Source organism: Antedon bifida, chromosome 6, assembly GCF_963402885.1.
Source record: "Antedon bifida chromosome 6, ecAntBifi1.1, whole genome shotgun sequence".
In the NCBI taxonomy this organism is placed as follows: domain Eukaryota; kingdom Metazoa; phylum Echinodermata; class Crinoidea; order Comatulida; family Antedonidae; genus Antedon; species Antedon bifida.
In genome coordinates, this window is record NC_136231.1 from 16,843,714 (window position 1) to 16,869,463 (window position 25,750).

General features: G+C 40.4%; 1 protein-coding gene and 1 pseudogene across 1 annotated transcript; both read right to left on the reverse strand.

The window, feature by feature from the left end:
• Positions 1 to 18,448, reverse strand: part of LOC144845671 (uncharacterized) — a 58,196-nt pseudogene extending 39,748 nt beyond the window's left edge.
• Positions 18,449 to 19,431: 983 nt separating this feature from the next.
• LOC144844717 (uncharacterized) lies at positions 19,432 to 25,031 on the reverse strand. Its single transcript, XM_078701749.1, has 2 exons — positions 25,001 to 25,031; positions 19,432 to 20,586 (listed from the first exon to the last, which is right to left on the reverse strand). Exon 2 carries the CDS (start codon positions 20,465 to 20,467, stop codon positions 19,577 to 19,579), a length of 891 nt encoding a protein of 296 aa, XP_078557875.1. The 5' UTR covers positions 20,468 to 20,586; positions 25,001 to 25,031; the 3' UTR covers positions 19,432 to 19,576.
• Between the last annotated feature and the right edge of the window lie 719 nt (positions 25,032 to 25,750).

Consider the following 25,750-nt stretch of genomic DNA (forward strand, 5'->3'; position numbering starts at 1 on the left):
AGAGCACAGTGCTAAACTAAATCATATTTATTATTACTGTGCGCGAGTGCAACCAAAATGGATATGGTAGCACACAGTGCTAAACTAAATCATATTTATTGTCACTGTGCGCGAGTGGAACCAAAATGGGTATTTTAGCGCACAGTGGTAAACTATATCATATTTATTATCACTGTGCGCGAGTGCAACCAAAATGGGTATGGTAGAGCACAGTGCTAAACTAAATCATATTTATTATTACTTTGCGCGAGTGCAACCAAAATGGGTATGATAGCGCACAGTGCTAAACTAAATCCTATTTATTATCACAGTGCGCGAGTGCAACCAAAATAGGTATGGTAGCGCACAGTGGTAAACTAAATCCTATTTATTATCACTGTGCGCGAGTGCAACCAAAATGGGTTTGATAGCGCACAGTGCAAAACTAAATCCTATTTATTATCACTGTGCGCGAGTGCAACCAAAATGGGTATGATAGCGCACAGTGGTAAACTAAATCGTTCGTTCGTTCGTTCGTTTTTATTTCACAATGCATCAAACTTAATATTTTTACATAATAAGTATTAAATAAAAAAAATGCAAAGCCTGGAAAAGACCAAATAAGCTCAATATAGAGCTTTAAGCCTGGTTTCACCAGTACAAAATACACTAATAATTGTATCAATTACAATAGACAATAATTAAAATATTAATTAAAGTAGTAGAAATAATATTATATATATATATATATATATATATTTTTTTTAATACACAATTACGCTACAGGACAATACAAACACAACAAGAGGACAAACGTAAAGGGTATAGTATATGTACTATCATATATACTTGCAGGAGGTGAGACGACAAAAAAAATCCTATTTATTATAACTGTGCGCGAGTGCAATCAAAATGGGTATGGTAGCGCACAGTGCTAAACTAAATCATATTTATTATCACTGTGCGCGAGTGCAACCAAAATGGGCATGGTAGCGCACAGTGGTAAACTAAATCCTATTTATTATCACTGTGCGCGAGTGCAATCAAAATGGGTATGGTAGCGCACAGTGCTAAACTAAATCATATTTATTATCAATGTGCACGAGTGCAACCAAAATGGGAATAGTAGCGCACAGTGCGAAACTAAATCATATTTATTATCACTGTGCGCGAGTGCAACCAAAATGGGTATGATAGCGCACAGTGGTAAACTAAATCCTCTTTATTATAACTGTGCGCGAGTGCAATCAAAATGGGTATGGTAGCGCACAGTGCTAAACTAAATCATATTTATTATCACTGTGCGCGAGTGCAACCAAAATGGGCATGGTAGCGCACAGTGCTAAACTAAATCCTATTTATTATCACTGTGCGCGAGTGCAACCAAAATGGGTATGGTAGCGCACAGTGCTAAACTAAATCATATTTATTATCACTGTGCGCGAGTGCAACCAAAATGGGTATGGTAGAGCACAGTACAGTGCTAAACTAAATCATATCTATTATTACTGTGCGCGAGTGCAACCAAAATGGGTATGGTAGCGCACAGTGGTAAACTGAATCATATTTATTATCACTGTGCGCGAGGGCAACCAAAATAGGTATGGTAGGGCACAGTGGTAAACTAAATCCTATTTATTATCACTGTGCGCGAGTGCAATCAAAATGGGTATGGTAGCGCACAGTGCTAAACTAAATCATATTTATTATCAATGTGCGCGAGTGCAACCAAAATGGGAATAGTAGCGCATAGTGCTAAACTAAATCATATTTATTATCACTGTGCTCGAATGCAACCAAAATGGGTATGGTAGCGCACAGTGCTAAACTAAATCCTATTTATTATCACATTGCGCGAATGCAACCAAAATAGGTATGGTAGCGCACAGTGCTAAACTAAATCATATTTATTATCACTGTGCGCGAGTGCAACCAAAATGGGTATGGTAGCGCACAGTGCTAAACTAAATCATATTTATTATCACTGTGCGCGAGTGCAACCAAAATGGGTATGATAGCGCACAGTGGTAAACTAAATCATATTTATTATCACTATGCGCGAGTGCAACCAAAATGGATATGGTAGCGCACAGTGCTAAACTAAATCCTATTTATTATCACTGTGCGCGAGTGCAACCAAAATGGGTATGGTAGCGCACAGTGCTAAACTAAATCATATTTATTGTCACTGTGCGCGAGTGCAACCAAAATGGGTATTTTAGCGCACAGTGGTAAACTATATCATATTTATTATCACTGTGCGCGAGTGCAACCAAAATGGGTATGGTAGAGCACAGTGCTAAACTAAAACATATTTATTATCACTGTGCGCGAGTGCAACCAAAATGGGTATGATAGCGCACAGTGCTAAACTAAATCCTATTTATTATCACAGTGCGCGAGTGCAACCAAAATAGGTATGGTAGCGCACAGTGGTAAACTAAATCCTATTTATTATCACTGTGCGCGAATGCAACCAAAATGGGTTTGATAGCGCACAGTGCAAAACTAAATCCTATTTATTATCACTGTGCGCGACTGCAACCAAAATGGGTATGATAGCGCACAGTGGTAAACTAAATCCTATTTATTATAACTGTGCGCGAGTGCAATCAAAATGGGTATGGTAGCGGACAGTGCTAAACTAAATCATATTTATTATCACTGTGCGCGAGTGCAACCAAAATGGGCATGGTAGCGCACAGTGCTAAACTAAATCCTATTTATTATCACTGTGCGCGAGTGCAACCAAAATGGGTATGGTAGCGCACAGTGCTAAACTAAATCATATTTATTATCACTGTGCGCGAGTTCAACCAAAATGGGTATGGTAGAGCACAGTGCTAAACTAAATCATATTTATTATCACTGTGCGCGAGTGCAACCAAAATGGGTATGATAGCGCACAGTGCTAAACTAAATCATATTTATTATCACTGTGCGCGAGTGCAACCAAAATGGGTATGGTAGCGCACAGTGCTAAACTAAATCCTATTTATTATCACTGTGCGCGAGTGCAATCAAAATGGGAATAGTAGCGCACAGTGCTAAACTAAATCATATTTATTATTACTGTGCGCTAGTGCAACCAAAATGGGTATGGTAGCGCACAGTGCTAAACTAAATCCTATTTATTATCACTGTGCGCGAGTGCAACCAAAATGGGTTTGATAGCGAACAGTGCAAAACTAAATCCTATTTATTATCACTGTGCGCGAGTGCAACCAAAATGGGTATGATAGCGCACAGTGGTAAACTAAATCCTATTTATTATAACTGTGCGCGAGTGCAATCAAAATGGGTATGGTAGCGCACAGTGCTAAACTAAATCATATTTATTATCACTGTGCGCGAGTGCAACCAAAATGGGCATGGTAGCGCACAGTGCTAAACTAAATCATATCTATTATCACTGTGCGCGAGTGCAACCAAAATGGGTATGGTAGCGCACAGTGGTAAACTGAATCATATTTATTATCACTGTGCGCGAGGGCAACCAAAATAGGTATGGTAGCGCACAGTGGTAAACTAAATCCTATTTATTATCACAGTGCGCGAGTGCAACCAAAATAGGTATGGTAGCGCACAGTGGTAAACTAAATCCTATTTATTATCACTGTGCGCGAGTGCAACCAAAATGGGTTTGATCGCGCACAGTGCAAAACTAAATCCTATTTATTATCACTGTGCGCGAGTGTAACCAAAATGGGTATGATAGCGCACAGTGGTAAACTAAATCCTATTTATTATAACTGTGCGCGAGTGCAATCAAAAATGGGTATGGTAGCGCACAGTGCTAAACTAAATCATATTTATTATCACTGTGCGCGAGTGCAACCAAAATGGCCATGGTAGCGCACAGTGGTAAACTAAATCCTATTTATTATCACAGTGCGCGAGTGCAATCAAAATGGGTATGGTAGCGCACAGTGCTAAACTAAATCATATTTATTATCAATGTGCGCGAGTGCAACCAAAATGGGAATAGTAGCGCACAGTGCTAAACTAAATCATATTTATTATCACTGTGCTCGAATGCAACCAAAATGGGTATGGTAGCTCACAGTGCTAAACTAAATCCTATTTATTATCACTTTGCGCGAATGCAACCAAAATAGGTATGGTAGCGCACAGTGCTAAACTAAATCATATTTATTATCACTGTGCGCGAGTGCAACCAAAATGGGTATGGTAGCGCACAGTGCTAAACTAAATCATATTTATTATCACTGTGCGCGAGTGCAACCAAAATGGGTATGATAGCGCACAGTGGTAAACTAAATCATATTTATTATCACTATGCGTGAGTGCAACCAAAATGGATATGGTAGCGCACAGTGCTAAACTAAATCCTATTTATTATCACTGTGTGCGAGTGCAACCAAAATGGGTATGGTAGCGCACAGTGCTAAACTAAATCATATTTATTGTCACTGTGCGCGAGTGCAACCAAAATGGGTATTTTAGCGCACAGTGGTAAACTATATCATATTTATTATCACTGTGCGCGAGTGCAACCAAAATGGGTATGGTAGAGCACAGTGCTAAACTAAATCATATTTATTATTACTGTGCGCGAGTGCAACCAAAATGGGTATGATAGCGCACAGTGCTAAACTAAATCCTATTTATTATCACAGTGCGCGAGTGCAACCAAAATAGGTATGGTAGCGCACAGTGGTAAACTAAATCCTATTTATTATCACTGTGCGCGAGTGCAACCAAAATGGGTATGGTAGAGCACAGTGCTAAACTAAATCATATTTATTATTACTTTGCGCGAGTGCAACCAAAATGGGTATGATAGCGCACAGTGCAAAACTAAATCCTATTTATTATCACTGTGCGCGAGTGCAACCAAAATGGCCATGGTAGCGCACAGTGGTAAACTAAATCATATTTATTATCACTGTGCGCGAGTGCAACCAAAATGGGTATGATAGCGCACAGTGCTAAACTAAATCATATTTATTATCACTGTGCGCGAGTGCAACCAAAATGGGTATGGTAGCGCACAGTGCTAAACTAAATCCTATTTATTATCACTGTGCGCGAGTGCAATCAAAATGGGAATAGTAGCGCACAGTGCTAAACTATATCATATTTATTATCACTGTGCGCTAGTGCAACCAAAATGGGTATGGTAGAGCACAGTGCTAAACTAAATCATATTTATTATTACTGTGCGCGAGTGCAACCAAAATGGGTATGATAGCGCACAGTGCTAAACTAAATCCTATTTATTATCACAGTGCGCGAGTGCAACCAAAATAGGTATGGTAGCGCACAGTGGTAAACTAAATCCTATTTATTATCACTGTGCGCGAGTGCAACCAAAATGGGTATGGTAGAGCACAGTGCTAAACTAAATCATATTTATTATTACTTTGCGCGAGTGCAACCAAAATGGGTATGATAGCGCACAGTGCAAAACTAAATCCTATTTATTATCACTGTGCGCGAGTGCAACCAAAATGGCCATGGTAGCGCACAGTGGTAAACTAAATCATATTTATTATCACTGTGCGCGAGTGCAACCAAAATGGGTATGATAGCGCACAGTGCTAAACTAAATCATATTTATTATCACTGTGCGCGAGTGCAACCAAAATGGGTATGGTAGCGCACAGTGCTAAACTAAATCCTATTTATTATCACTGTGCGCGAGTGCAATCAAAATGGGAATAGTAGCGCACAGTGCTAAACTAAATCATATTTATTATTACTGTGCGCTAGTGCAACCAAAATGGGTATGGTAGCGCACAGTGCTAAACTAAATCCTATTTATTATCACTGTGCGCGAGTGCAACCAAAATGGGTTTGATAGCGAACAGTGCAAAACTAAATCCTATTTATTATCACTGTGCGCGAGTGCAACCAAAATGGGTATGATAGCGCACAGTGGTAAACTAAATCCTATTTATTATAACTGTGCGCGAGTGCAATCAAAATGGGTATGGTAGCGCACAGTGCTAAACTAAATCATATTTATTATCACTGTGCGCGAGTGCAACCAAAATGGGCATGGTAGCGCACAGTGCTAAACTAAATCATATCTATTATCACTGTGCGCGAGTGCAACCAAAATGGGTATGGTAGCGCACAGTGGTAAACTGAATCATATTTATTATCACTGTGCGCGAGGGCAACCAAAATAGGTATGGTAGTGCACAGTGGTAAACTAAATCCTATTTATTATCACAGTGCGCGAGTGCAACCAAAATAGGTATGGTAGCGCACAGTGGTAAACTAAATCCTATTTATTATCACTGTGCGCGAGTGCAACCAAAATGGGTTTGATAGCGCACAGTGCAAAACTAAATCCTATTTATTATCACTGTGCGCGAGTGTAACCAAAATGTGTATGATAGCGCACAGTGGTAAACTAAATCCTATTTATTATAACTGTGCGCGAGTGCAATCAAAAATGGGTATGGTAGCGCACAGTGCTAAACTAAATCATATTTATTATCACTGTGCGCGAGTGTAACCAAAATGGGTATGATAGCGCACAGTGGTAAACTAAATCCTATTTATTATAACTGTGCGCGAGTGCAATCAAAAATGGGTATGGTAGCGCACAGTGGTAAACTAAATCATATTTATTATCACTGTGCGCGAGTGCAACCAAAATGGCCATGGTAGCGCACAGTGGTAAACTAAATCCTATTTATTATCACAGTGCGCGAGTGCAATCAAAATGGGTATGGTAGCGCACAGTGCTAAACTAAATCATATTTATTATCAATGTGCGCGAGTGCAACCAAAATGGGAATAGTAGCGCACAGTGCTAAACTAAATATTATTTATTATCACTGTGCTCGAATGCAACCAAAATGGGTATGGTAGCTCACAGTGCTAAACTAAATCCTATTTATTATCACTTTGCGCGAATGCAACCAAAATAGGTATGGTAGCGCACAGTGCTAAACTAAATCATATTTATTATCACTGTGCGCGAGTGCAACCAAAATGGGTATGGTAGCGCACAGTGCTAAACTAAATCATATTTATTATCACTGTGCGCGAGTGCAACCAAAATGGGTATGATAGCGCACAGTGGTAAACTAAATCATATTTATTATCACTATGCGCGAGTGCAACCAAAATGGATATGGTAGCGCACAGTGCTAAACTAAATCCTATTTATTATCACTGTGTGCGAGTGCAACCAAAATGGGTATGGTAGCGCACAGTGCTAAACTAAATCATATTTATTGTCACTGTGCGCGAGTGCAACCAAAATGGGTATTTTAGCGCACAGTGGTAAACTATATCATATTTATTATCACTGTGCGCGAGTGCAACCAAAATGGGTATGGTAGAGCACAGTGCTAAACTAAATCATATTTATTATTACTGTGCGCGAGTGCAACCAAAATGGGTATGATAGCGCACAGTGCTAAACTAAATCCTATTTATTATCACAGTGCGCGAGTGCAACCAAAATAGGTATGGTAGCGCACAGTGGTAAACTAAATCCTATTTATTATCACTGTGCGCGAGTGCAACCAAAATGGGTATGGTAGAGCACAGTGCTAAACTAAATCATATTTATTATTACTTTGCGCGAGTGCAACCAAAATGGGTATGATAGCGCACAGTGCTAAACTAAATCATATTTATTGTCACTGTGCGCGAGTGCAACCAAAATGGGTATTTTAGCGCACAGTGGTAAACTATATCATATTTATTATCACTGTGCGCGAGTGCAACCAAAATGGGTATGGTAGAGCACAGTGCTAAACTAAATCATATTTATTATTACTGTGCGCGAGTGCAACCAAAATGGGTATGGTAGCGCACAGTGCTAAACTAAATCATATTTATTGTCACTGTGCGCGAGTGGAACCAAAATGGGTATTTTAGCGCACAGTGGTAAACTATATCATATTTATTATCACTGTGCGCGAGTGCAACCAAAATGGGTATGGTAGAGCACAGTGCTAAACTAAATCATATTTATTATTACTTTGCGCGAGTGCAACCAAAATGGGTATGATAGCGCACAGTGCTAAACTAAATCCTATTTATTATCACAGTGCGCGAGTGCAACCAAAATAGGTATGGTAGCGCACAGTGGTAAACTAAATCCTATTTATTATCACTGTGCGCGAGTGCAACCAAAATGGGTTTGATAGCGCACAGTGCAAAACTAAATCCTATTTATTATCACTGTGCGCGAGTGCAACCAAAATGGGTATGATAGCGCACAGTGGTAAACTAAATCGTTCGTTCGTTCGTTCGTTTTTATTTCACATTGCATCAAACTTAATATTTTTACATAATAAGTATTAAATAAAAAAAATGCAAAGCCTGGAAAAGACCAAATAAGCTCAATATAGAGCTTTAAGCCTGGTTTCACCAGTACAAAATACACTAATAATTGTATCAATTACAATAGACAATAATTAAAATATTAATTAAAGTAGTAGAAATAATATTATATATATATATATATATATTTTTTTTTTTATACACAATTACGCTACAGGACAATACAAACACAACAAGAGGACAAACGTAAAGGGTATAGTATATGTACTATCATATATACTTGCAGGAGGTGAGACGAAAAAAAAAATCCTATTTATTATAACTGTGCGCGAGTGCAATCAAAATGGGTATGGTAGCGCACAGTGCTAAACTAAATCATATTTATTATCACTGTGCGCGAGTGCAACCAAAATGGGCATGGTAGCGCACAGTGGTAAACTAAATCCTATTTATTATCACTGTGCGCGAGTGCAATCAAAATGGGTATGGTAGCGCACAGTGCTAAACTAAATCATATTTATTATCAATGTGCGCGAGTGCAACCAAAATGGGAATAGTAGCGCACAGTGCGAAACTAAATCAAATTTATTATCACTGTGCTCGAATGCAACCAAAATGGGTATGGTAGCTCACAGTGCTAAACTAAATCCTATTTATTATCACTTTGCGCGAATGCAACCAAAATAGGTATGGTAGCGCACAGTGCTAAACTAAATCATATTTATTGTCACTGTGCGCGAGTGCAACCAAAATGGGTATTTTAGCGCACAGTGGTAAACTATATCATATTTATTATCACTGTGCGCGAGTGCAACCAAAATGGGTATGGTAGAGCACAGTGCTAAACTAAATCATATTTATTATCACTGTGCGCGAGTGCAACCAAAATGGGTATGATAGCGCACAGTGCTAAACTAAATCCTATTTATTATCACAGTGCGCGAGTGCAACCAAAATAGGTATGGTAGCGCACAGTTGGTAAACTAAATCCTATTTATTATCACTGTGCGCGAGTGCAAACAAAATGGGTATGGTAGCGCACAGTGCTAAACTAAATCCTATTTATTATCACTGTGCGCGAGTGCAACCAAAATGGGAATAGTAGCGCACAGTGCTAAACTAAATCATATTTATTATTACTGTGCGCTAGTGCAACCAAAATGGGTATGGTAGCGCACAGTGCTAAACTAAATCCTATTTATTATCACTGTGCGCGAGTGCAACCAAAATGGGTTTGATAGCGCACAGTGCAAAACTAAATCCTATTTATTATCACTGTGCGCGGTGCAACCAAAATGGGTATGATAGCACACAGTGCAAAACTAAATCCTATTTATTATCACTGTGCGCGGTTCAACCAAAATGGGTATGATAGCGCACAGTGGTAAACTATATCATATTTATTATCACTGTGCGCGAGTGCAACCAAAATGGGTATGGTAGCGCACAGTGCTAAACTAAATCCTATTTATTAACACTGTGCGCGAATGCAACCAAAATGGGTATGGTAGCTCACAGTGCTAAACTAAATCCTATTTATTATCACTTTGCGCGAATGCAACCAAAATAGGTATGGTAGCGCACAGTGGTAAACTAAATCCTATTTATTATCACTGTGCGCGAGTGCAAATAAAATGGGTATGGTAGCGCACAGTGCTAAACTAAATCCTACTAAATCCCACTGTGCGCTACTATTCCCATTTTGGTTGCACTCGCGCACATTGATAATAAATATGATTTAGTTTAGCACTGTGCGCTACCATACCCATTTTGATTGCACTCGCGCACAGTGATAATAAATAGGATTTAGTTTACCACTGTGCGCTACCATGCCCATTTTGGTTGCACTCGCGCACAGTGATAATAAATATGATTTAGTTTAGCACTGTGCGCTACCATACCCATTTTGATTGCACTCGCGCACAGTTATAATAAATAGGATTTAGTTTACCACTGTGCGCTAACATACCCATTTTGGTTGCACTCGCGCACAGTGATAATAAATAGGATTTAGTTTTGCACTGTGCGCTATCAAACCCATTTTGGTTGCACTCGCGCACAGTGATAATAAATAGGATTTAGTTTACCACTGTGCGCTACCATACCTATTTTGGTTGCACTCGCGCACTGTGATAATAAATAGGATTTAGTTTAGCACTGTGCGCTATCATACCCATTTTGGTTGCACTCGCGCAAAGTAATAATAAATATGATTTAGTTTAGCACTGTGCTCTACCATACCCATTTTGGTTGCACTCGCGCACAGTGATAATAAATATGATATAGTTTACCAATGTGCGCTAAAATACCCATTTTGGTTGCACTCGCGCACAGTGACAATAAATATGATTTAGTTTAGCACTGTGCGCTACCATACCCATTTTGGTTGCACTCGCGCACAGTAATAATAAATATGATTTAGTTTAGCACTGTGCTCTACCATACCCATTTTGGTTGCACTCGCGCACAGTGATAATAAATATGATATAGTTTACCACTGTGCGCTAAAATACCCATTTTGGTTGCACTCGCGCACAGTGACAATAAATATGATTTAGTTTAGCACTCTGCGCTATCAAACCCATTTTGGTTGCACTCGCGCACAGTGATAATAAATAGGATTTAGTTTACCACTGTGCGCTACCATACCTATTTTGGTTGCACTCGCGCACTGTGATAATAAATAGGATTTAGTTTAGCACTGTGCGCTATCATACCCATTTTGGTTGCACTCGCGCACAGTAATAATAAATATGATTTAGTTTAGCACTGTGCTCTACCATACCCATTTTGGTTGCACTCGCGCACAGTGATAATAAATATGATTTAGTTTACCACTGTGCGCTAAAATACCCATTTTGGTTGCACTCGCGCACAGTGACAATAAATATGATTTAGTTTAGCACTGTGCGCTACCATACCTATTTTGGTTGCATTCGCGCAAAGTGATAATAAATAGGATTTAGTTTAGCACTGTGAGCTACCATACCCATTTTGGTTGCATTCGAGCACAGTGATAATAAATATGATTTAGTTTACCACTGTGCGCTGCCATACCTGTTTTGGTTGCACTCGCGCACAGTGATAATAAATATGATATAGTTTACCACTGTGCGCTAAAATACCCATTTTGGTTGCACTCGCACAGTGACAATAAATATGATTTAGTTTAGCACTGTGCGCTACCATACCTATTTTGGTTGCATTCGCGCAAAGTGATAATAAATAGGATTTAGTTTAGCACTGTGAGCTACCATAACCATTTTGGTTGCATTCGAGCACAGTGATAATAAATATGATTTAGTTTAGCACTGTGCGCTACTATTCCCATTTTGGTTGCACTCGCGCACATTGATAATAAATATGATTTAGTTTAGCACTGTGCGCTACCATACCCATTTTGATTGCACTCGCGCACAGTGAAAATAAATAGGATTTAGTTTACCACTGTGCGCTACCATGCCCATTTTGGTTGCACTCGCGCACAGTGATAATAAATATGATTTAGTTTAGCACTGTGCGCTACCATACCCATTTTGATTGCACTCGCGCACAGTTATAATAAATAGGATTTAGTTTACCACTGTGTGCTATCATACCCATTTTGGTTGCACTCGCGCACAGTGATAATAAATAGGATTTAGTTTTGCACTGTGCGCTATCAAACCCATTTTGGTTGCACTCGCGCACAGTGATAATAAATAGGATTTAGTTTACCACTGTGCGCTACCATACCTATTTTGGTTGCACTCGCGCACTGTGATAATAAATAGGATTTAGTTTAGCACTGTGCGCTATCATACCCATTTTGGTTGCACTCGCGCAAAGTAATAATAAATATGATCTAGTTTAGCACTGTGCTCTACCATACCCATTTTGGTTGCACTCGCGCACAGTGATAATAAATATGATATAGTTTACCACTGTGCGCTAAAATACCCATTTTGGTTGCACTCGCGCACAGTGACAATAAATATGATTTAGTTTAGCACTGTGCGCTACCATACCCATTTTGGTTGCACTCGCGCACAGTAATAATAAATATGATTTAGTTTAGCACTGTGCTCTACCATACCCATTTTGGTTGCACTCGCGCACAGTGATAATAAATATGATATAGTTTACCACTGTGCGCTAAAATACCCATTTTGGTTGCACTCGCGCACAGTGACAATAAATATGATTTAGTTTATGCGCGAGTGCAAATAAAATGGGTATGGTAGCGCACAGTGCTAAACTAAATCCTATTTATTATCACTGTGCGCGAGTGCAACCAATATGGGTATGGTAGCGTACAGTGCTAAACTAAATCATATTTACTATCACTGTGCGCGAGTGCAACCAAAATGGGTATGATAGCGCACAGTGCTAAACTAAATCCTATTTATTAGCACGGTGCGCGAGTGCAACCAAAATGGGTATGGTAGCGCACAGTGCTAAACTAAATCATATTTATTATCACTGTGCGCGAGTGCAACCAAAATGGGTATGGTAGCGCACAGTGGTAAACTAAATCATATTTATTATCACTGTGCGCGAGTGCAACCAAAATGGGTATAGTAGCGCACAGTGCTAAACTAAATCCTATTTAATATCACTGTGCGCGAGTGCAACAAAATGGGTATTTTAGCGCACAGTGCAAAACTAAATCATTTTTATTATCACTGTGCGCGAGTGCAACCAAAATGGGTATGGTAGCGCACAGTGCTAAACTAAATCATATTTATTATAACTGTGCGCGAGTGCAACCAAAATGGGTATGGTAGCGCACAGTGGTAAACTAAATCATATTTATTATCACTATGCGTGAATGCAACCAAAATGGGTATGGTAGCGCACAGTGCTAAACTAAATGCTTTTTATTATCACTGTGCGAGAGTGCAACCAAAATGGGTATTTTAGCGCACGGTGCTAAAATAAATCATATTTATTATCACTGTGCGCGAGTGCAACCAAAATAGGTATGGTAGCGCACAGTGGTAAACTAAATCTTATTTATTATCACTGTGCGCGAGTGCAATCAAAATGGGTATTGTAGCGCACAGTGCTAAACTAAATCATATTTATTATCACTGTGCGCGGTGCAACCAAAATGGGTATGGTAGCGCACAGTGCTAAACTAAATCCTATTTATTATCACTGTGCGCGAGTGCAACCAAAATGGGTATGGTAGCGCACAGTGCTAAACTAAATCATATTTATTATCACTGTGCGCGAGTGCAATCAAAATGGGTATGGTAGCGCACAGTGCTAAACTAAATCATATTTATTATCACTGTGCTCGAATGCAACCAAAATGGGTATGGTAGCGCACAGTGCTAAACTAAATCATATTTATTATCACTGTGCGCGAGTGCAACCAAAATAGGTATGGCAGCGCACAGTGGTAAACTAAATCATATTTATTATCACTGTGTTCGAATGCAACCAAAATGGGTATGGTAGCTCACAGTGCTAAACTAAATCCTATTTATTATCACTTTGCGCGAATGCAACCAAAATAGGTATGGTAGCGCACAGTGCTAAACTAAATCATATTTATTGTCACTGTGCGCGAGTGCAACCAAAATGGGTATTTTAGCGCACAGTGGTAAACTAAATCATATTTATTATCACTGTGCGCGAGTGCAACCAAAATGGGTATGGTAGAGCACAGTGCTAAACTAAATCATATTTATTATTACTGTGCGCGAGTGCAACCAAAATGGGTATGATAGCGCACAGTGCTAAACTAAATCCTATTTATTATCACAGTGCGCGAGTGCAACCAAAATAGGTATGGTAGCGCACAGTGGTAAACTAAATCCTATTTATTATCACTGTGCGCGAGTGCAACCAAAATGGGTTTGATAGCGCAGAGTGCTAAACTAAATCATATTTATTGTCACTGTGCGCGAGTGCAACCAAAATGGGTATTTTAGCGCACAGTGGTAAACTATATCATATTTATTATCACTGTGCACGAGTGCAACCAAAATGGGTATGGTAGAGCACAGTGCTAAACTAAATCATATTTATTATTACTGTGCGCGAGTGCAACCAAAATGGGTATGGTAGCGCACAGTGCTAAACTAAATCATATTTATTGTCACTGTGCGCGAGTGCAACCAAAATGGGTATTTTAGCGCACAGTGGTAAACTATATCATATTTATTATCACTGTGCGCGAGTGCAACCAAAATGGGTATGGTAGAGCACAGTGCTAAACTAAATCATATTTATTATTACTTTGCGCGAGTGCAACCAAAATGGGTATATGATAGCGCACAGTGCTAAACTAAATCCTATTTATTATCACAGTGCGCGAGTGCAACCAAAATAGGTATGGTAGCGCACAGTGGTAAACTAAATCCTATTTATTATCACTGTGCGCGAGTGCAACCAAAATGGGTTTGATAGCGCACAGTGCAAAACTAAATCCTATTTATTATCACTGTGCGCGAGTGCAACCAAAATGGGTATGATAGCGCACAGTGGTAAACTAAATCCTATTTATTATAACTGTGCGCGAGTGCAATCAAAATGGGTATTGTAGCGCACAGTGCTAAACTAAATCATATTTATTATCACTGTGCGCGAGTGCAACCAAAATGGGCATGGTAGCGCACAGTGGTAAACTAAATCCTATTTATTATCACTGTGCGCGAGTGCAATCAAAATGGGTATGGTAGCGCACAGTGCTAAACTAAATCATATTTATTATCAATGTGCGCGAGTGCAACCAAAATGGGAATAGTAGCGCACAGTGCTAAACTAAATCATATTTATTATCACTGTGCTCGAATGCAACCAAAATGGGTATGGTAGCTCACAGTGCTAAACTAAATCCTATTTATTATCACTTTGCGCGAATGCAACCAAAATAGGTATGGTAGCGCACAGTGCTAAACTAAATCATATTTATTGTCACTGTGCGCGAGTGCAACCAAAATGGGTATTTTAGCGCACAGTGGTAAACTATATCATATTTATTATCACTGTGCGCGAGTGCAACCAAAATGGGTATGGTAGAGCACAGTGCTAAACTAAATCATATTTATTATCACTGTGCGCGAGTGCAACCAAAATGGGTATGATAGCGCACAGTGCTAAACTAAATCCTATTTATTATCACAGTGCGCGAGTGCAACCAAAATAGGTATGGTAGCGCACAGTTGGTAAACTAAATCCTATTTATTATCACTGTGCGCGAGTGCAAACAAAATGGGTATGGTAGCGCACAGTGCTAAACTAAATCCTATTTATTATCACTGTGCGCGAGTGCAACCAAAATGGGAATAGTAGCGCACAGTGCTAAACTAAATCATATTTATTATTACTGTGCGCTAGTGCAACCAAAATGGGTATGGTAGCGCACAGTGCTAAACTAAATCCTATTTATTATCACTGTGCGCGAGTGCAACCAAAATGGGTTTGATAGCGCACAGTGCAAAACTAAATCCTATTTATTATCACTGTGCGCGGTGCAACCAAAATGGGTATGATAGCACACAGTGCAAAACTAAATCCTATTTATTATCACTGTGCGCGGTTCAACCAAAATGGGTATGATAGCGCACAGTGGTAAACTATATCATATTTATTATCACTGTGCGCGAGTGCAACCAAAATGGGTATGGTAGCGCACAGTGCTAAACTAAATCCTATTTATTAACACTGTGCGCGAGTGCAACCAAAATGGGTATGGTAGCGCACAGTGCAAAACTAAATCCTATTTATTATCACTGTGCGCGGTGCAACCAAAATGGGTATGATAGCACACAGTGCAAAACTAAATCCTATTTATTATCACTGTGCGCGGTTCAACCAAAATGGGTATGATAGCGCACAGTGGTAAACTATATCATATTTATTATCACTGTGCGCGAGTGCAACCAAAATGGGTATGGTAGCGCACAGTGGTAAACTAAATCCTATTTATTATCACTGTGCGCGAGTGCAACCAAAATGGGTATGGTAGCGCACAGTGGTAAACTAAATCCTATTTATTATAACTGTGCGCGAGTGCAATCAAAATGGGTATTGTAGCGCACAGTGCTAAACTAAATCATATTTATTATCACTTTGCGCGAGTGCAACCAAAATGGGCATGGTAGCGCACAGTGGTAAACTAAATCCTATTTATTATCACTGTGCGCGAGTGCAATCAAAATGGGTATGGTAGCGCACAGTGCTAAACTAAATCATATTTATTATCAATGTGCGCGAGTGCAACCAAAATGGGAATAGTAGCGCACAGTGCTAAACTAAATCATATTTATTATCACTGTGCTCGAATGCAACCAAAATGGGTATGGTAGCTCACAGTTCTAAACTAAATCCTATTTATTATCACTTTGCGCGAATGCAACCAAAATAGGTATGGTAGCGCACAGTGCTAAACTAAATCATATTTATTGTCACTGTGCGCGAGTGCAACCAAAATGGGTATTTTAGCGCACAGTGGTAAACTATATCATATTTATTATCACTGTGCGCGAGTGCAACCAAAATGGGTATGGTAGAGCACAGTGCTAAACTAAATCATATTTATTATCACTGTGCGCGAGTGCAACCAAAATGGGTATGATAGCGCACAGTGCTAAACTAAATCCTATTTATTATCACAGTGCGCGAGTGCAACCAAAATAGGTATGGTAGCGCACAGTTGGTAAACTAAATCCTATTTATTATCACTGTGCGCGTGTGCAAACAAAATGGGTATGGTAGCGCACAGTGCTAAACTAAATCCTATTTATTATCACTGTGCGCGAGTGCAACCAAAATGGGAATAGTAGCGCACAGTGCTAAACTAAATCATATTTATTATTACTGTGCGCTAGTGCAACCAAAATGGGTATGGTAGCGCACAGTGCTAAACTAAATCCTATTTATTATCACTGTGCGCGAGTGCAACCAAAATGGGTTTGATAGCGCACAGTGCAAAACTAAATCCTATTTATTATCACTGTGCGCGGTGCAACCAAAATGGGTATGATAGCACACAGTGCAAAACTAAATCCTATTTATTATCACTGTGCGCGGTTCAACCAAAATGGGTATGATAGCGCACAGTGGTAAACTATATCATATTTATTATCACTGTGCGCGAGTGCAACCAAAATGGGTATGGTAGCGCACAGTGCTAAACTAAATCCTATTTATTAACACTGTGCGCGAGTGCAACCAAAATGGGTATGGTAGCGCACAGTGCAAAACTAAATCCTATTTATTATCACTGTGCGCGGTGCAACCAAAATGGGTATGATAGCACACAGTGCAAAACTAAATCCTATTTATTATCACTGTGCGCGGTTCAACCAAAATGGGTATGATAGCGCACAGTGGTAAACTATATCATATTTATTATCACTGTGCGCGAGTGCAACCAAAATGGGTATGGTAGCGCACAGTGGTAAACTAAATCCTATTTATTATCACTGTGCGCGAGTGCAAATAAAATGGGTATGGTAGCGCACAGTGCTAAACTAAATCCTATTTATTATCACTGTGCGCGAGTGCAACCAATATGGGTATGGTAGCGTACAGTGCTAAACTAAATCATATTTACTATCACTGTGCGCGAGTGCAACCAAAATGGGTATGATAGCGCACAGTGCTAAACTAAATCCTATTTATTATCACTGTGCGCGAGTGCAACCAAAATGGGTATGGTAGCGCACAGTGCTAAACTAAATCATATTTATTATCACTGTGCGCGAGTGCAACCAAAATGGGTATGGTAGCGCACAGTGTTAAACTAAATCCTATTTATTATCACTGTGCGCGAGTGCAACCAAAATGAGAATAGTAGCGCACAGTGCTAAACCAAATCCTATTTATTATCAATGTGCGCGAGTGCAACCAAAATGGGAATAGTAGCGCACAGTGCTAAACTAAATCTTATTTATTATCACTGTGCGCGAGTGCAACCAAAATGAGTATGGTAGCGCATAGTGCTAAACTAAATCCTATTTATTATCACTGTGCGCGAGTGCAACCAAAATGGGTATGGTAGCGCACAGTGCTAAACTAATTCCTATTTATTATCACTGTGCTCGAGTGCAACCAAAATGGGTATGGTAGCGCACAGTGCTAAACTAAATCAGTAACGGAATGCATCTAACCCATTCAGGCTTAGTTATTTATCTGGGTAAGCGATTCATGAGCAAATCTTTAACTTACCTCCGCCAAGGAGGTTATTTTGACACATGTGAGCACGATAAACAAATACAAGAAAACAAGTATTGGTTGTAAAGTTATTTAATTTGAATGGCAAGTCATCGTTGCAACATGCACGTAAAAGGAGAACATAAAAAAGGAACATTGGGATGCTCTGAAAGGGCCAATACACATGTCTCAAAATCGTAATTGAAAACAAATTAGAGAGGGAGTGGAGGGAGGGAAGTAAAAATTATTTTACTTAGCCAAAAACTGGCGTGGTAATCTGTTGACAGCGTGAGGTGAAGAGGATGAGATGCTCACGCTGTCAAAAGATGATTGCGAGGGCGCCCCGCAATCACGTGATTTTGACACATGTGAGCACGATAAACAAATACAAGAAAACAAGTATTGGTTGTAAAGTTATTTAATTTGAATGGCAAGTCATCGTTGCAACATGCACGTAAAAGGAGAACATAAAAAAGGAACATTGGGATGCTCTGAAAGGGCCAACACAGTAGGCAACGAAGGGGCCAACGAAGCAGCCCAAATTAAGTGCAGGTAGAACCGATGACAAGCCATTCAGATCAAATCGAAACAATGAAGCATGATGGTGCAACATATGTTGACACCCAGAACGTATAGAAACTATCTACATAGTCTACCTGGAGCAACATGTGTTGACTCCAGTACCCGGTTGACCGTTAACGTTTGATAGGTGGAGCAACCAAATATTGATGTCGAAAAACGGAGAAAACACCTACATTAGTCAACCTGGAACAACATGTGTTGACTCCAGTACGTGTTTAAACATTTTAATTAGGTAGGCAGTGCAACCAAATGTTGACACCAAAAAACGTATAGAAACAATCTACATTAGTCTGCCTGGGGCAACATGTGTTGACTCCAGTACGCGTTTGAGAATTGAGTTTAATAAACGGTGCAACCATGTTGACAAAGAAAACATAAATAACTTATTAGTCTACCTGGAGCAACATGTGTTGACTCTTATTAAACATATGATTATAATTGGCGGTGCAACCTATGCTGTCACCGAAAGAAAACACAAATGAAATAAGTAAAACGATATACTGAAAAAATAAGTATCAAACTTTGTTTAAGCTTGACGCTTAATACCCAGTCATGCTTAGGAAATATGCCAACCAGCCAGCACCCATGTTTACAACGCTGTATTTGACAAAGTTATGTGGTTTGGTCTGATGTACCGCTTGAAAGCACTACTCGACCATCGTCCAAAAGTCATAATGTCTTGGTGAGAGTGTCCAAGTTGGTGAAGGTCGGTAGCTCGACCGATTCTGAAACAATGAGTGTTAAACTGTGTATGTTCCAGATTAGCATGGCGAGCTAATTGTTTAAGCGATGAGGAAAACATTTTCCTATTTACTGGTGTTCCATTTTCAAGCAGAAAGAACGGACCTGCCTTCTGTGGTCGCATTTTGACGTAGCGTTGCAATGCTCTCACTGGGCATATTGAGCTTCCGGATTTTTGGTGCAAGACGAAAGGAGGTGAGGAACGCTTAGAGTGTTTGAAAGATTTGAAGTTTATTTGCACTTTAGTGGCATGTACTGTGATATCAGTTAGCATTAGTGTGTGTTCTGCGGCCTTGGAGACTACTGCTTCACTGGCTCTGAGGCATGCGAAGTAACATATTATGAACAAGGCTCTGTAGAGGATGAATTCGTATTTGGATTTCAAGCTACCTCGCATATGTCCAATTAGCGTTACAAGAATGTCGGAGGTGACCGGCAGTCTGATCGGTTTGGATGGAGAGATCGTTTTTTGTTTCGCTACTCCTCTGCATAAAATGCTGACTGCTGGATTTGCGGTAGGGTCTTCCATAAATGATGCCCTGTGCACGAATGACACTGCGCTAAGGTAGTTTCGAATCGTGGAAATCGCCAGTGCATTTTTAGTCAGCTTACTTACATAGAGAACAATTGTCTGTGGAGTCGCTGGTAGCGGAAGGCTTAGTGATTTCCTGAATTGGTTAAAATGGTGCCATTTGCTTTTATAGTTACTAGCGGTTCCTTTGCTTAATGAGTTCCACATTAGCTCTCGTGTGAGGATCTTGAGTTGTTTAGTGGTTCGAAGTTGATTGGTTGTAAGTGCTTTGGTATCTTTAGCGGTGTGCGGTTCATACTGTGCTCCTTTAGCATGGCCTCCGTTTCCTGAAAACGAGAAAGAGCGTCACATATCCTGTTTTGCTTTCCAGGGATGTGCCTGGCTGTAAACTGAATGTTGTTAAGTAGTAACAAAAGGACGATAGCGCGAACCACTCTCATGACCTTTTCGTTTGATGACGATTTTTTGTTAAGCACATATACATCAGCTAGGTTATCACAGTGGAAAACTACATGGGTGTTGGCTAGCTGTGTTGCAAAAATCGAAAGCATGACATAGATGGGGTAAATTTCGAGAACCATGATGTCGAACATTTTCCAAGATTCCGGCCAGCGGCCTTGAATCCAGAACTTTTGGAAGGTCGCACCAAATGCGGTTTTTGAGGCATCAGAGTAGAAATGTAAACGCTGCGAGTCAAATTTTTGTGGGGGTGAAAAAATAGTAACGCCATTGTGTTTGCTAAGAAAGTCGGCCCAAATTTGAAGATCCTCCTTTGCTGAGTCAGAAAGGTGAATAGTTGAAAAGGGGTTAGTTAGACCGGCCGTTAGGGCATATAGCCTTCTTAGGAACGCCCGTCCAGAGGGTATAACGCAGGTGGCAAATTGTAGCTTTCCAATGAGAGATTGAAGGGCTCTCAAAGTAGTTGAGTGAAGTGTGAGGAAGTTTTGAACGTCAACGGAGTAACGTAATAATTTTTCAGGTGGGAGCCTAGCTTCCATTTTTTGTGAATCAAGTTCAATACCAAGGAAAGAAATTGTGGTGGTGGGCGAAATTGTTTTGTGCGGTGCTAGAGGTATGCCTACGCGGTCAGCGAGCGCCTTGAATGTGTTCAAGGATTTCGCACACAGTTGTTGTGTGTCTTCAATGAAGAGGAAGTCATCTAGCATTTTCACGTTATTGGGCCGTTGTAACTTTTTTGTAAGGATATATTTCACGCCGTCCGAAAACTTATTGAATGTTTGACACGAAGATCCGCCGCCCTGGGGAAGCATTTTATCGTAGTAATACTGGCCTAACCACGTGAAACCCGTAAGGTGGTATTGAGTGGGATGTAAAGGTATTAGTCTGTATGCGTCACTGATGTCCGTCTTAGCCATGAATGCCGGGTGATTGCATTTGTTTATTATGTCAATTGCGTTGGCAATTGTTTCGTAATGAACTGTTTTAGAAATCTCAGGGATGTTGTAATTGACAGAGTTTGTGTCGTAGGGATAAGATAGGTTGTGGAGGATACGAAATTTTCCGGGTACGGATTTTTCTCTTAGGTTAAGGGGTGAGGCTTTAAAATGGTCAAATGGTGGGTGGGTGAATGGTCCAGCTATGCGTCCCAGAGATATCTCTTTTGTCAGTTTTTTGGAGAAGGTTTCGGGGTTGTTGATGATAGCTGGGGAGTTATTTGCTGTAAAAGCAGCCTCAGGCCCGTTAAATTCAAGGTAGAAACCATGTGTGAAACCTTGGGTTAAGTAAGCGTGGTGTTTGTAACCAGATAGGAGTGCGCTTAATTTAGAGGGAATTATTGGAGAAGGCAGAACATCGCTATTTTTTTGCTTGTGGGGGCCCTGATGATTGGCGAGTTTGGGGTGGTGGATGGGACTCAGTGTGTGGGCGGTTTACGCCGCGTATAGGTTGTTGAAAGCTGTTTTGTTGGTTTTGTTGGTTAGTTTGCTGACCGTATGCCTGTCGTTGGGTGAAGTTGTTTTGGTGCGATGGTGTTCGGTTACATTTGTGGATTGGATGGGATCCCGAGCACTGAAAACAGGAGTGGCGATATTGACAGTTTGTCTGGGCACATCTAGTGAATTTGTTATGATAGGAGATACAAAAGCCGAGTGGGACACGAAAATTGTTCCGAAACCGAGTGGACGCTCCACGGTTGGATGGGTTAGAGGTTTGTGGTGTGCTCGTTGCGTCAAGTTTATGAAGGAGGTCGGCTCGAACCGATGACCAAGAGCAAAGTGTGTACTCCCTAGCCATTCGAAATTGTCGGCCGTAAAAGTACCATGAATTTGGATGAGTGCGCATGAGGTCTTTAATATACTTAAAATAAGTAAAGATGTCCTGTGTGTGTTGCGGGTGTTTACTCAAATAAATTGTCGCGAAGTCGCAAAAGGCCTGATGCCAGTTGTGTTCGTTTAAGATGCGGCGTTTGGGCTTAGGCACAAGTTCGAATGTACCAGTGAACGTTAGCGTGAATGCTTCCGCTGCGCTGTTTGAGTCGAGCAGGTCGTGCAGCTCGATGAATTTGTGGGAGATTATTTTCTCCTTAAGTTTTTCTGAGACAATTGCCCCGGCCTTAATCCCCCCGGAAAACTCCAAGGGATTTGAAATTGCGCTACCCTCGGCTAATTTAAAAGGAAAATGTTGCTTGTCTTGGTCCTCAAACGCAAAAATTGACGAGGTAGAAGGACTGTGGGCTTCGGCATTGTTGACTGGCGGGATGGTGTCTCCGTGTAAGGGATTTGGCTGGGGGGTTTCAGAAAGGGGGGTGCCGGGATGTTCGTCCTGATTGTTCGGCTTACCGGCCTTAATCTCAGCCACGGATGTTACAAGGGTTTCGACGATATGCCTCATGTCTTTTAGTTCTTTATTTATGTCAAGTTCAGGTACTGGCACAGGTGTAGTTTTTTTCTTTTTTGGTGCCGTCTTTTTTGGCCTCTGGCTAGTTCTTTTCCGTCCTGACATGGTGTATCTGTAAGAAAATCTTTGTGCAATGAAGACGGAAAGAAGTGTGTGTGGACGGATATCATCAAGTTGCAGAGGGCGGCTCTGCAATAATGTAAATGAAGTGATTCAAGATGGGAAACAAAGAGTCAGCATTGGGTTAGTGAAAGAACCAGCACGAGTCATTTAATGAAATGCTGTACTTAGAGGAGGGTGATATAAGACACCGCCGTATGGGGTGGTAGTAGGAGAACCAGCATGAGTCATATAATGAATGCTGTACTTGTGATAGTATTAAGGGGACCAGCATGAGTCATATAATGAATGCTGTACTTAAGAGCATGAGTGATAACACACCGCCGTATGTAGGGGTGGTTAATGAACCAGCATAATTAATTTATGTGGTGGTAGTAGGGGAACCAGCATGAGTCATATAATGAATGCTGTACTTGGGGAACCAGCATGAGTCATGTAATGAATGCTGTACTTAAGAGGATGAGTGACAAAACACCGCCGTATGAGGTAAAGTAAATAAAAGTCATTTATGTGGTGGTGGTAGTAGGGGGACCAGCATGAGTCATAATGAATGCTGTACTTGGGGAACCAGCATGAGTCATAAGATGAATGCTCTACTTAGAGGAAGGGTGACTAGACACCATCAAATTTTTGGGGTGTGCAAAGAAACCAGCATGAGTCATATAATGAATGTTGTACTAACTATAAACCATTCAGATGCGTGCAATATATTTGCCAGTTTAGCGTAGCATATCAAAGAAAAAGAAACAACAAGTTATTATTTATTTCAGTTGAATGTAATTACAATGGTTAAATAGTTTCGATTAAGCATGAATGGTGTCAACAATGTATTGCCTGGCAGCTTATACTAACCTTGATGAGAGGTTTTTGTTTTGTTTATTCGTTTTAATTATGTATTTATTTATTTTTTCTCCAAAATCCGGTTCCGGTTTGTCCACAGTGACTGCAGTAGGGAAAATAACAGATAATAATATTGTTGTTATTTAATGGCATGAGTTAGCATAAGAGGCTCCGTGCATTAAAGCAGACCTTAGGGACGCCTTATATCTTTTTCGTCCATTTGTGGAGTTGGGATGGAGACCATCATTTGACCACAGAGAAATGGGGTTGGCCCAGAAGCCGGGATGGGTATGGTAGTGAAGGCCATGAGTTTTGCGGCAGAACTCGCGTAGGAAACCGTTGAAATCGTGAATGCGCTCGTTAAACAAGGGAGGGGGGGAGGTGGCCAGTGTGAGATAATCGGAACGTCTGTGAGCAGAGGGTAGTCCGAATTGGTGTCCAGACGGGAAAAATATGGGTCAAAAGAATTTCGAAGAGATAGTTTGCCGCCGACCAAGCATCCGAATCAACGAGGTCATTTGATCCGAGGTCGATTATCAAGATATCTGGCTTGAATGTTGCCAATCGATTTACAAAATTAGTTAGGTCGTTTATCTTTAGGCCGGGCACACCCCAAAGAACAGTATTATCGTAGTGATGGCTGATTCGGAAGTCAGACAAAGGTCGATGTGGACCAAGTATGGAGCCGGAAGAATTACCCAAGCCGTGATGGAAAGCGAGGCTGTCGCTCAAACCGGAAACAAATGAGTGGCCTAGGACACACCCAGACAACATAATTACAACAAAGTACGAAAATTCGAAAAATGGGGGTAAGATAAGGTGTGAGATAAATTTCAGTCAAAGTATATTGTGTGATGACACAAATCCTATCAGTGTATGAGGATAAAAGGGACTGGTAAAATGTAAAAGTAAAAATTATTTTACTTAGCCAAAAACTGGCGTGGTAATCTGTTGACAGCGTGAGGTGAAGAGGATGAGATGCTCACGCTGTCAAAAGATGATTGCGAGGGCGCCCCGCAATCACGTGATGTTTTCACCCCTGTATGTTTGTGTGTTTGTGTGTGTGTGTGTGTGTGTGTGTTTGTGTGTCTGTGAACAGCCTGGAGGCCACAGTTCTTATCCGATTCTCACCAAATTTGGCAACAATGATCTATGCCCCAAAAGCTCGGACGAGTTCGAATTTGAGGGGAAAAGGTCATAGGTCAAGGTCACAACTAACTAAAAACTATTTTACTGCCTAGAGACCACAGTTTTTATCCGATTCTCACCAAACTTAGCCACAATGATCAATGACACATCATATAATTGCGGTTAAATTTTGAAGGGTCAGGGTCAAAGATCAAGGTCCACAAAAAACAAAACAAAAAGAAACCTAAGTGGGACTTCAACCAGCGATCTCAACTGTGAGAGGCTGGATACATAACCATTACACCACACTGCCCTCCACAACTTTGTAGTGTGCAGTTAACATATTTAGACTTAGAACTAAAAAATATTCAGGGGGCATTTTATGTAGGGGAATTTTACAGTAGGCGGAGGTTTGTACTCTCGGAGTACCATCTAGTTATTATTATTATTAGTTCAGTTTGACGAGTTACTTTTAATTATTTTTGTAGGCCTACAAAAGAAGTTTAAAGGATTTGCTTTTCATGCTTGGTAAAGAAACTCGACAAT